General features: G+C 40.9%; 1 protein-coding gene across 6 annotated transcripts in view; it reads left to right on the top strand.

The window, feature by feature from the left end:
• Positions 1 to 3,824: 3,824 nt before the first annotated feature.
• The window catches only part of dennd2c (DENN/MADD domain containing 2C), a 70,402-nt gene continuing 60,869 nt past the window's right edge, over positions 3,825 to 13,357 (top strand). For 5 of the 6 annotated variants that reach the window (XM_080031306.1, XM_080031309.1, XM_080031308.1 and 2 more), the window contains exons 1-3: positions 3,825 to 4,115; positions 7,273 to 8,384; positions 10,639 to 10,760. In XM_080031306.1, coding sequence (XP_079887432.1) covers positions 7,483 to 8,384; positions 10,639 to 10,760 — 1,024 coding nt within the window. In that variant the 5' untranslated portion in view covers positions 3,825 to 4,115; positions 7,273 to 7,482. Of the gene's footprint in view, positions 4,116 to 6,455; positions 6,573 to 7,272; positions 8,385 to 10,638; positions 10,761 to 13,357 lie in introns of those variants that run through there. The other variant, XM_080031307.1, reaches the window with a different exon arrangement.

A 13,357-nucleotide genomic window follows, 5' to 3' on the forward strand; every position in this document is an offset into this window, starting at 1 on the left:
AAAAATGCACATTTCAGAGTGGCCTTTTATTGTGGACAGTCTAAGGCACTAATCATGATGTCAGATCAGCATCTTGATGTGGCACACCTGTGAGGTGGGATGGATTATCTCAGCAAAGCAGAAGTGCTCACTATCACACATTTAGACAGATTTGTGAACAATGTTTGAGAGAAATGGTAATATTGTGTATCTGGAATGAATTTTAGATCTTTAAGTCCATCTCATGAAAAATAGGAGCAAAAACAAAAGTGTTGCGTTTATATTTTTGTTGAGGGTATATACACTCAACGGCCACTTTATTAGGTACAGCAGTTCATTTTCTTGTAAACACATATAACTAATCAGCCAATCACATGTCAGCAACTCAATGCATTTAGGCATGTAGACCTGGACGGGACAACTTCTTGAGGTTGAAACCGAGCAACAGAATGGCGAAGTAAGGGGTTTTAAGTGACTTTGAAAATGGCAATGTTGAGGGTACCAGGAGGGCTGGTATGAGTATTTCAGAAACTGCTGATCTACTGGGATTTTCACTCTGAACCATCTCTAGGGTTTAAAGAGAATGGTCCGAAAAAGAAAAAGTATACAGTGAGCGACATTTGTGTGGGCGTAAAATGCCTTGTTGAAGTCAGAAGTCAGTGGAGGATGGGCATACTGGTTCGAGATGATAGAATGGCAACAGTAACTCAAATAACCACTCGTTACAACCAGGGTATGCAGAATACCATCTCTGAACCCAAAACACGACCAACCTTGAAGCAGATGGGCTACAGCAACAGAAGACCCCACCGGGTGCCACCCCTGTCAGCTAAAAACAGGAAAATGAGGGTACAATTCTCACAGGATCACCAAAATTGTACAATAGAAGATTTAAAAATCATGCCTGGTCTGATGAGTCTCGATTTCAGTTGCGAAATTCAGATGGCAGGTTCAGAATTTGGCGTTAACAACATGAAAGTATGGCTCCATCCTGCTGTGCACCATCAACCATGCCATGTTCAAAGTCACTTTAACCCCCTTTCTTCCCCATTCTGATGCTCGGTTTGATTTCAGTACATTGGCTTGACCACGTCTAAATGCATAAATGAATTAAATTGCTGCCCTGTGATTGGCTGATAAGCTTTTTGTTATTATAAGCAATTGAACAGGTGTACCTAATAAAGTGGCCGGTGAGTGTATATATATACGTATATATTAGTGGGAGTTGGGAGAATCAAATTAAATGTTGAAGCAACTCATGATCACTAGGCCTATAGTTTTCATAACGGTTTCTCAACAGTTTCAACTCTGCGTGTATCACCTTCATGAGCCAAAACATCATTCACACCTCGTCGTTACTCTATCAATGGAAATAATAAAGTCCCCGGAGTGGCGCAGTTGCGGCGCACAACACAGTGGCTATATTTCCCAGGACACTTGAAGACAACACTATTTGTTCATCGTTGACAGCTGCAGGAGTTGATGTGATGACGTATTGCCTCTTTTGGATCAGGAGAATTCAGTAAAACTTTTTTCTCACGGTCATATCTGCGTCAAGATCCAAAGAAAAACCTAGAGTCAAAACAGGTAGTCGGGGGCGCCCTTAGCTCAGTTGGTAGGGCGTCCCCCCCATAGGCCTCGGCCAGCAACGGACCCGGGTTCGATTCCAGCCCGCGGTCGTTCTCTGCATGTCACTCCCCTCATTTCAACTCTGTCTCTACACTATCAATAAAAAAAGCATAAAAATGCCAAAATAAATATAGGGGAGAACGGGGTAATCTGAGCCACTTTTTACATTTGCTCCCCTCTAAGCGAGCAAAAATGATTTATCACTCAAATTTACACATTTCCCATTAATTCAGGATGTTTCCTAGAAATGGGCATTAGCAGAATTTTTTCAAGACAAAGGGCAGTGAAAATATGATTGTTTAAAAAAAAGTTGTCATGTGGCTCACTTTACCCCAGCTGTGGGGTAAACTGATCCACTTACTTTTTCCACTCTGAAACTACCATAACAACACATATTTTAACAGTTATAATCCTGAAAGCTAGCCACACATTCCAGAACTAATGTCGGACTAGTAAAATAATGATGGGGTTTGGTCAATTAAGCAAAGCTAATTTTCTAAACACTTGAAAGTAACTCTGAACAAAATCAAATACAACATATTATAATTCAAAAGGTTTTAATAAGATTCAAATGAAAGATAGAACCAGTTAGATTAGATCACAGTCTGGGGGTCAGAACACAGGACCCTTAGAGCCAGCTTGTGTCTGGGGGTTAATACATAGGAAAATCAGAACCAGCGAGAACAGCCTGGGACTCAGAACTCAGGAGAAGACCCAACTGGATTATAACATCAGCCTGTCATACTCTGAAGGTTACAGGGAAAGATGAGAAGGTGCTCTTTCCGTGTGGTTGCCCCAGGTCGTCTTCCTGGTGTATTTCCTTGGCATGATGGCTTTTCTACAATGTGTATGACATTAAAATAAAACATATGTCATGTAATATTACATTAAAATATGTTTAAGACTAAACTTAACTTGTGCCTCATGGTGGGGGAAAGTGAGACAGTGGCTCACTTTCCCCCACAGCATTTGGCTCACTTTCCCCCACCACCATAATTTGAGAAAAAACTACCTCTCTTAGCATTTCAGGCTAATCTTCAGTTATCAGCATCACATGGTTTCATATGTTGGTAGTTCATCAACACGTATGATAGAAGTTTTTCTACGTGAATACATTTGCTTTGGCACAACAGTTGATTAAGTTGACAGCAAGAAAATTTACTTTTACATGCAAAATACCTATTTTGGTGAAAAAAACTTGCTTACCACAGCACCATGAGGTCCTCTCTTTCAGGGCCATGGGGAAATGAGAGGGGCTTGAAAACATATATCTCACATGACCACAAATATTTTCCGTTGCCTAGATACAGGGGGTGGCTCACATTACCCGATGCCTCAGATTCCCCCGTTCTCCCCTATATATATATATAAAAAAACGGTAGTCAAATGACTACCCAAGAAATTAAAGTGCAGATAAACACACCACCACTCATTCTAGTGGGGCAGAAGTGATCATTGAGACGGATAATTTTTGTGTGACTCTATAATTAAAGGTGAAGTAAGCGGTTTATTTATGTTAATATAAGTGTTAAATCGCTCTCAAATATACTTATTGGGGGATTTCAAAATGTTTACCCAATCACAAGAGAGTACGCTACAAACCGACACCCGTCTCACTCATGGTCTCACTGACGGTGCACGCCAGAGCAACATATGGGTGAATGTTTATGCGACTACAATGGCGGAGCAGGTAAAAATCCTTCCCAATGTCTGTTTTTATGGTTTTTAATCATGTTTTATCACACTTATGGATCTGAGATTATGCTAGATAACTCGCTGCTTGAAGACCGCAGTGCATTAATGTGGGACGAGTGAGGGGACTGCTAACTGCAGTAACTGACTGGAAGTTAGCTAAAAGAACCATTCCGCTTACACCACCTTTAATTCTTCATTAAAATGTTGCATAGAGTGCCTTTAAGAAACTTAAACCAAAATAACTAAACCAAAATAACTCCACGTAGGGCAGCTAGTCTAGGCTAGGCTATTTAACAGGATCTGAAAATATGTAGGCCCTATGTGAAATAACACAAATACGTAGCTTTTTCAGGAGACCATAATGATAATGTAGTTATAGGCTATTTTTGAAAGAGAATAATTGAGGAGATTTTTGATAGCAGCGGTGGCGTAGACATAAGGATTTTATGTTGAAAAGTGGATCCGGAAGTTGTAGGCTATATTTTCTTGCGGACTTTATGCTAATTGTCCTTAGAGGGAGGGCGAGGAGTGTTCTGCTGTACTTTTCCCATGACTTTTCCCTAGTTAATGGACACTTTCTTTCAGTAATTATTACCGGGGAGACGTTTTTATGCCTCACAAAATGTTTATTTTGGGATACGTCTTCAGTAGCCTAAATGTCTGCGGACTCCAACATTAGCCTGAATCTATTCGGACTGGAAACTTCTCCAGAAACCACGCCAGCGAGCAGATTTGGATTGTATTTGTGGTTTTAATTTGTATCTTTAAGGAAAAAAAACACGAGTTTTGCTCATCGTTTTAAACTGCGACTGGTATGTAGTGTTTGGTTCTAACTAATATATTAGTACACAGCGTCTCTGACTGTCATTCTTTTTAAAGTTTTTTTTTTAAATGTATCAGAGGCATATATACATTTTAATATTAGGCTACAATGTACATTTTAGGTAGGCTAGGTGTTCCGTTTCAAGTTGCCTACTGTTCATAATGCATTCAATAAGTTAGACGGTTCTTTTAATAAGGCTAAAGTAACTTCAGAGGTGACGCTGCGACAATTTAAACCTGGTGGTCGGGAGCAAGCCGTGTAAACCAGTTAGCTATATTACTTTGTTACAGCCGAATTACAGAGACAGATTATGGATTGATGTTTCTATGCAAATGAAGCTGTGCAATAAGGAAGCACACTTAAAATTCAAAGGGAGTTTGGCAAGATGTTTTCTTCCCTCGTTCTCTTCTAGGGCACTTGGAGACGTAGGCTAATGCAGATGTGTCTTCTCTCTGCTTCTATTCCCATGTACAGCAGTTAGGTCGCTGATTATCTAGCCTACACATGTTAAAAAACAAAGGCAGCCAGGAATCAACTTAGTTGTTCATTGGACCTTAACGCAGAGAGGATAGCTGCTAGGCTATATGGGAGTCTGGTGTCGGCAAATGTAGGGAAAACAGTAAAGTTAATGAATAACTTACTGTTAGCATAGGCCTATTGAAAGTACTGCTGTCTATATTCCACTAACCTCCTCGGAAAAGTGTCAAATCAACTACAAGCCCACTTTTAATTAATTAATTTGGAATACTTTCCTGCTAAACCTTTTAGTTCACTACAGAATGAATGCAGTTAAAATAGAATGCTTTGGCCTGAGTAGGAGGAAGTTGAGAGAAACCGTTGCATCCACAACCATAGACAACTTGTTATGCTAGTGGTCCGTTCACCAGTGCTGTCTAAATGAATATCTGGATACACACAAGCTGTTCTGTTGGAAAGTGATGGATCGGTCATTCAAAGGCACTTCATCTTGGTGTGTTCTTTTATGATGCCTACCATTTAGCTTAACCCACAATTCTCCTTTATTATAGCCTCAACAGTCACTGTTGTTGGTGAACCAAAGGCGTGCAAAACCTCGCCTACAACATGTTGTGTCTTGCCGGCCTTCTTAAGGAGGGTGTTTTGTGGTGGTTTTAAAGGTGCAATAGCTTTAATGTAGCTGCACAGTGATGACGGGGTACTTCAGCTTCCTGGCTAGTTTCTACTTAGATGAGTCGTGAGTTTTCCTAGAAAATACAAGGTTACCTTTCTAGAGAGTTGACGGTCGCATACACATCAATAAAGTTCATTTTGACTCGCTCTCTGGCTTTGTCACTTGATATCACAGTATGTCATTGACTTTGACACACTGGCAATAGCAGCATTTGATTGTTACTGTAGGCGAAAGGGGGAACTGACAGGTTTAGACATGTTTGAGATGTGACTGTAGCTAGCAAAGCTGGCATATTAACAGATGTACTGCGTTTCAAAGACACAGGGTTTGAACGTAGATGATCTAAACATAGCTCAAGTCACTGGGTGCAAATCTCTCCACAGCATAATTATGGACAGTCTGCTGATCCTTCATGTCAGGAGAAGACTCATACTGTAACAAAGAACAGACAAATAATGCAACTGGGTCAGTTTGAGAGTCGCATTGTCATTGCAATGATCCGGCGGCATTCCAGTCCACGCATACATTTGATTTGGGTCAAACCAAACAAAGGCGTCAATTGCTAGAGCGACTGAGCGACTGTCTGTAGTGAAATGTATTCCCGACTCCCCTCCTCTTGTACAGCTCTGCAGGAATGCAGCTCATAGAGTTGTGACGGGCCGTATGTCTCTCCCCTTCTCCACGTACCCTCAGCCTCCATCCTAATGTGCAACGTGTCCAAATGCTTCGGTTCCAGCGAGCCAGGAGCCGGCTCTGCACCAGTGTACAGTGACTGCATTCATTGACGATGGCCACTCTCTCGGGGATTATCAATCAGGGTGGATGCCGCTACAGAACTTTACATCAAGTATCTTGTTTGAAAGCATTTGATGAGAGCATATAGTTACAGTGCACATTCTAATCCTAACAACAAGTCTTCTGCTAATCAGTGTAGTCTTGTAGCCTATGTTTTAATCTTATGTGTGGTAAATAGCCCAATCATTTGAAGAGCTTTTATTGCACTATATGTATAGGCCTATAGGTGTGTTTAAAGCGTCCTACATCGTTCACCTTATTGCCACTGGCCCTTTAGTCCTGAGATGAACGTGCTTTCCTGTCCCTAAAGCTCCTTTGAACTCCTTTTAAAATGCACGTTATTGCCAGTCATCTCAAAGACAACTTGGTAGATTAGATGTAATACTTTGCTGTATCACTGGCATGGCGTATTTGACCAGTTGAGTTAAGGATCCCAGAGTCCCCTGGTGCTATTGGAGGATTGGAGCGGCTCCACACACAGACACACAGCAGCAGAAAGCTGTAGGAACCTTCACCCTCACTCACTGTCTTTTCTTATTTTTTTGGGATTTCTTCCTAGAAATCGACTTTGACAATACCTGTACTTCCTGACTTTATCTGTCTGTCGCTGTTTATAAATTGTAGACGGCTTTATATGTGTGCTGTTTGAATAGTGTCCTCTGCTGTTGCCTTAGTCTGACGCTGCTGTGTGCTGTCTGGACTGGTTTTAAAGCAAGACACGGCAGGCAAACACATTGTTTTTCAAACACTCGTCAATTTATATATTTTTGTCTATTTATCTTCCATAACATGTCTACTTTCATACTAGTATAAATCAAAGGTCCAGCATGTACATTTAGGTGTTTATTTGACTAAACCTTGTCTGTTTGCGTCTGTATATTTCTCCTATACAACAATCTTTAACAGCCATTATCTCTCAACATTAGTTTGTTTTAATACTTTGCAGCGTAAATCTCAACTTCTAAAGCACTGACATCAACTACACTTTCCATAATCATTCTTATTATTACAGAAGGATTTGTTCATATGTTGTTAACTGATTTATAGACATTTTGTTCTAAACAACATACTGTATTGACAAAAAAAAACATTCTAACATTTTGAATAATCTTATTTTCTACATTAAGTTACACCTGCAGTGTCTCTCCTTCAGTGACCGAAGAGTAATTTATGTGTCTTGTCTTTCTTTTCTTTTTGTTAGGTTGTGTACAAAAGAAGACGAAGTGGAAATGACACATACAGGAACAACCATTACAACCATTAACCTTGCTGCACTTTTTTTTTTACTTCTCATTTTGGATTAATTGTCAACAGATCAAGTGTTTTTTCCGATGGTCTTTGTGAGGAAATGGCGGATGCATTAGGAAAAAATGGAGAAGTGAGGGTGCGCTGACACTTGCCCCCTCTCAACATGCTGGCTCTGGGGCTGGAGCAGGCCAGGCGAGGGGGCTCTGGTGGTGTTGTGGAGCACATACAGAAAGGGGCCGGCCTGGCTTGGCAGGGCTGCCAGTCGGGCAGGCCACCGTCTCACGAGCAGGGCATCAGCATCCGGGATAAGATCTCTCAGTGGGAAGGTCGCAGTCAGCAGGATGCCAGGGTGAAAGCGCGCCCTCCCATTGTAATCCGAAGTCTGTCTGGAGATGTTCTGGGCAGCAATGGACGTTACAGCGAGGGGTCCAGAGCGGTGCCTCATGAAGCAGCCAGCCGCTCAAGGGCCAAGAGCTTAGATGTTTGGGAATCTCCATCGGAAGCCGCATGTGATGTGGATGGAAGGGGGTTTGAACCTCTGCAGAAATGTCCCGCCAAATGTACAGCTACAAGTCCAGGAAATAAACCACTTAGACCACAAATATTTGCATCTCCCAAAGTGGAGGTCAACATCACCAACTCCATAGGTAAACAATTCCTCACTGCCAATGGCAACCAAAAAACCATTTGCATCTTGGATGTTGAAGTAGTTCCTAAATCTCTACCTCTGTCGACCGATGACCAAGAAGAAGACAACATGCCCGGGGGAAACTTCTACACCTCCCGGGGTTTCTGGCGTAAGCTGGAGGGGGACAGGCTGTTTTGGGAGAAAGGCAGGGAGCCTTTGGGTGAAACTCAGCCTCCTCCCAAACCTCAGCGGACGTTCCAGTATGAGGGAACCACCACCACCAGCAGCAGCAGAGGGCACACTATGCGCTGGGACAACAAATCTTCTTACAATCAGCCCAACGTGAGGAGCAAGAGTGTAGCCCGCCCGCCAAACTTCCCCCCTCCTCCATGTCCGGTAGCAAAGACTAATGGCCTTTCAAGGCACAAAAAGAACAGGTGAGTCTGTGCACTAAAAGTAGAGCACATTTCTTGCAGTGCTTTATTTAACTTGAATAGTTTTTTGAAGAAAACAACCTCAGGAGCTCTCTCTACCACAACACAGGCATCACAGTGTAGCGGTGTACGAGATGTGTGTTGCGATTAGAGGAGCTAGCATATCTCGCTTACAATGGAGAAGCCATGCAAAAATATTTGTCATGAGAATATATTTTGTTGCGTACAGGGGTTAAAGTGGGAAGAGACATCGTTTACCTGGTATCCATATGTAGCTTATCTTTCTTGTGATGCATCCTTAGAGGATAAAACATAATTTGAAAAATACTATATTCTTTACAAGAACGTGAAAACGTTGCGGCGGATGAGAATTCCCTCCACGGGGACACCGTGTTCCCCCCCAAAAATATAGAATTACGTATACTTTGCATTTTGTTTTAGTGACATTTTTTGAGTTTATTTATTTCAAAATGCAATGAAGTTTCATTGAACTGAATATTCAATGAAACTTTGCGGTATAGGTCCAAATGTTAAAATACATTAACAAAAAAATGTTATGTGTAAATCACACTCTGTACAAGAAAGAGTACAACATCATCTTATACAATTATGTTTGTTTTTTATGAATTGTGAATTTTATTTTGAAAGAATCATGACGATGCTATAGCATTGATTTCTTGAAAATTACCCTCCCTCAGTCCCGCTGATGAAATCAGAGAACATGCACTTCTAATTATTTCCCTGCTTTGGACTCTGCTAGTGATATTCAAAAAGGAGCACAATGTGTTAGGGCCCTTTTGGGAAGGGTACTGAGTCTAATTGCTGGCTGTGGTCCAGGTGTGATGTCACATGATATCTGGCAGCATTGTTCTCTATTGTCTGGAGGTGTCCTAGTTTCTCAGCAGCCATGGGGTCCAGGGTCATCCATATATGCACGCACTCACTCACACACTGTATGTCTGTCTGTCTGTCTGTCTGTCTGTCTGTCTGTCTGTCTGTCTGTCTGTCTGTCTGTCTGTCTGTCTGTCTGTCTGTCTGTCTGTCTGTCTGTCTGTCTGTCTGTCTGTATGTCTGTCTGTCTGTCTGCTGTCTGTCTCTCTCTACAAACATTAATACACAAGGTTATGTACAATTTCTAATCAAATCTAAATTAGTTTTTTGTTTTGAAGGTGTTTATGTTATGTAGCTTATGCTCTCTGATTGAGGTGGACACAATAATATAATCCCATTGAAGCTGGTAAGGAGCCTCCTGCCATGCCTCAGAGGAGTGGGTTATGTATTGGTATCCAGCTTAACTCTTCATCAGGGGAAAATGCTCATGATCACCAGCTGCCCAGAACTGTTAAATATGTTTCAATAAGAAGTATCTGGCCTACAGGCTTCCTGCCATGTCTGCACACAGTTCTTCAGGGCTCTTTGTTTACCAACATCAGAGGAAGCTATTAGCTGCCAATCATTCTAGTGCATTATGAAATACAGTACCTGAGTGTTGCTAGGTATCACACTGAACAGTCTCTGTTCCAGCATTGAGCCAGATTGACTGAAGCAGCATCTAAAATAGTCTAAAATGTCATCTTTGTTTTCATAATTTTTTTTGAGAGGGGAAACATTTGTTTTTTAACCGTTTCTGGTGGATAATTGTATTTTATTTTCTTAATTTATTTAAAGAGCAGTACTGTGTGATTTTTAAGGAACTTAAAAAATACTAAGAACTGTTTACAGACACAATTGTGATAATATGGGATGACAGTGACTAGAATAATTTCTATTTTTGACAAAAAAGTAACAACATCAAATGATAAAAGTAACAGTGACAAATATCTTAACACAGAAGAAATAGTGGCTTAGCTCCAGAACGTTCCGACACCTCAACTCATCTTGTCACTGACCTTGATGCTAATACATAAGGCTGTATATTAATTTCAACGCTTTCATTTAGATGGGGAAAGTTGCACCTTGGTGACCTCCATTTTTATTATGACAGCTGACATTGTGACATAGCTCTGTCTGAATCCTGCAACACTCCGTTTCCTGCTTTTGCTTCCTCAACAGCTTTTGTTCTGTATGCTGCTCAGTCATTGCTTTCATGACAGTGTACCACACTCTCTGTCAGCTTGTGTTTGATATCAACATATGGAATGTTGTGGTTGGACGCTGGCTGGACGTTAGACAATAGAGTGAACAATGGTATGGTGGCTAATGGCTATCTTTAGCACAGCAGTCCCTCTCACTGCGCTCCCTTCCCTCCCTGTCACAGGAAGTCCTTTGAGTACGAGGATGCAGCGCGTCTGACGGCGGGGGCAGACACAGTGGGAGGCCAGGCCAGGCCAGGGGTTTACCATGCCTACTCTGACCACAACATCTACGAAGACATCGTTTGTAAGTCAGACTCCCTCTATCATATAAACTGGAGGTGGAGCTGGATGTACATGAACTTCAAGAGCTTTTCCTCATGACACTGACTGCCTTGCTGCCTTGTATTTTAAATTGCTTAAAGGCAGACTATATAACATATTAATGATTTTTTTTAATTATAGAGTCACACAAAAATAATCCCTCTCAATGATCACTTCTGCCCCACTATAGTATGTGGTGGTGTGTTTATCTGCACAGTCCTCCTCTCCAGAGCCGCCCCAAGCCTTCATGGGGCCCTAAGCGAAATATGATTAGGGGGCCCCTCTCCAATGTTAGCGCTGCTGAGACTATAGATCTTTGTTAAATATCATTCATTTTTTTAACCTTTTTAAAGTGAAATGCATGAATCTGGTGCACTTTGAGAGGAAAATTAAGAGGCTAAATCTGAGAAATGTTGTGTGAACAAATAATTTGGAGACACTGGGTTAGATGAATTAGAAGCTATTGAAGAAGGACACATGGATTTTCCATACAAATATTAATATTAAATAAAATATTATGGAGGGTCTTCTGGGTTGGGCTTGGAGCTCTTTTTCTTTTACGGGACATATTTCTCTGTAATATAATGAATGCATTTAAATGCAGTGAGAGGAACGAAGCAGAAGAACTCTGTTGTCCAGCTACTGTATCTTTTTTTCCACAGACGAGGCTGAAATAGGCTATAGACTATACACAGTGCATGGGAAACTGAGGGCAGCCCCATTTCCAATTGTTTTTAAATAAACTCAATACACACTGTGCCTGGATGTGAACGTGACATGATCAGATAATTTCGGATTACCTCCCAGATGAACTGATTAAATGTTTAGGCTATTAGTTATCTAGACCAAAACATTTTATTCCTTTTTTTGTATGATAACTTACATTTGCATAATATGATGTTAATATCAAACACACAAACTAAAAAAAAAAAAAAAAAAGAAAAGAAAATGTATTTATATATATATATATATATATATATATATATATATATATATATATATATTATTTTTTTTTTTTGGAGGGGGCCCCCTTGGCGGTCGGGGGCCCTAAGCGACCGCTTAGTTCGCTTATGCCTCGGGCCAGCTCTGCTCCTCTCTCTGGCTGTATTTGTAACATTTGTTGGTATTGGTTTGTAAACACAGACTCAGGTCTAAGCTCCTGCCTGCTACTTTGTGGGGCCCAGAACACAGAGCAGAAGCCTCTCCACTTCCTTGACTGGGGTTAGCCGTGGTTAGCTCAGTGGCTAACACATTGATATTTGTATGTCTAACTGGAAAGTGGTGTCCTCTCTCCCTCCTCCCAGTGTCAGTCAGTGCGTTTCCATGGCACAACTAGATTGGATTAAGACATATACCGAACTAGACACTCGTGTTACTTGTCTGAGTATACATGGCCCTTCAGTAATCGGATAAATGTCCGATGCATGGCTGTCTCCACTATGCTAGGTGGTGCTGTAGCCCTTTCAACAAGTGGTTAAGAGCCACATCCGGTTCCCTTCCGGCAATACTTTTTTTATATATATATTGATATATATATAAATTATTATATATATATAAATATTTATTTATATTTTTATATATAGGGGAGAACGGGGGAATCTGAGACATCGGTTAATGTGAGCCACCCCCTGTATCTAGGCAACGGAAAACATTTGTGGTCATGTGAGATATATGTTTTCAAGCCCCTCTCATTTCCCCTTGGCCCTGAAAGAGAGGACCTCATGGTGCTGCGGTAAGCATGTTTTTTTCACCAAAATAGGTATTTTGCATGTAAAAGTAAATGTTCTTGCTGTCAACTTAATCAACTGTTGTGCCAAAGCAAATGTATTCACGTAGAAAAACTTCTATCATACGTGTTGATGAACTACCAACATATGAAACCATGTGATGCTGATAACTGAAGATTAGCCTGAAATGCTAAGAGAGGTAGTTTTTTCTCAAATCGTGGTGGTGGAGGAAAGTGAGCCAAATGCTGTGGGGAAAAGTGAGCCACTGTCTCATTTTCCCCCACCATAAGGCACAAGTTAAGTTTAGTCTTTAACATATTTTAATGTAATATTACATGACATATGTTTTATTTTAATGTCATACACATTGTAGAAAAGCCATCATGCCAAGGAAATACACCAGGATGACGAGTAGAGTATGAGTAGGCCTAGTTGTAGAGTGTAGAGTAGGCCTAGTTGTAGAGTATGACAGGCTGATGTTATAATCCATTTGGGTCTTCTCCTGTGTTCTGAGTCCCAGGCTGTTCTCGCTGGTTCTGATTTTCCTATGCCTTGACCCCCAGACACTAGCTGGCTCTAAGGGTCCTGTGTTCTGACCCCCAGACTGTGTTCTAATCTAACTGGTTCTATCTTTCATTTGAATCTTATTAAAACCTTTTGAATTATAATATGTTGTATTTGATTTTGTATTTTGTTCAGAGTTACTTTCAAGTGTTTAGAAAATTTGCTTTGCTTAATTGACCAAACCCCATCATTCTTTTACTAGTCCGACATTAGTTCTGGAATGTGTGGCTAGCTTTCAGGATTCTTACTGTTACAATATGTGTTGTTATGGTAGTTTCAGAGTGGAAAA

Source organism: Ammodytes marinus (genome assembly GCF_949987685.1).
Source record: "Ammodytes marinus genome assembly, chromosome: 7".
In the NCBI taxonomy this organism is placed as follows: domain Eukaryota; kingdom Metazoa; phylum Chordata; class Actinopteri; order Uranoscopiformes; family Ammodytidae; genus Ammodytes; species Ammodytes marinus.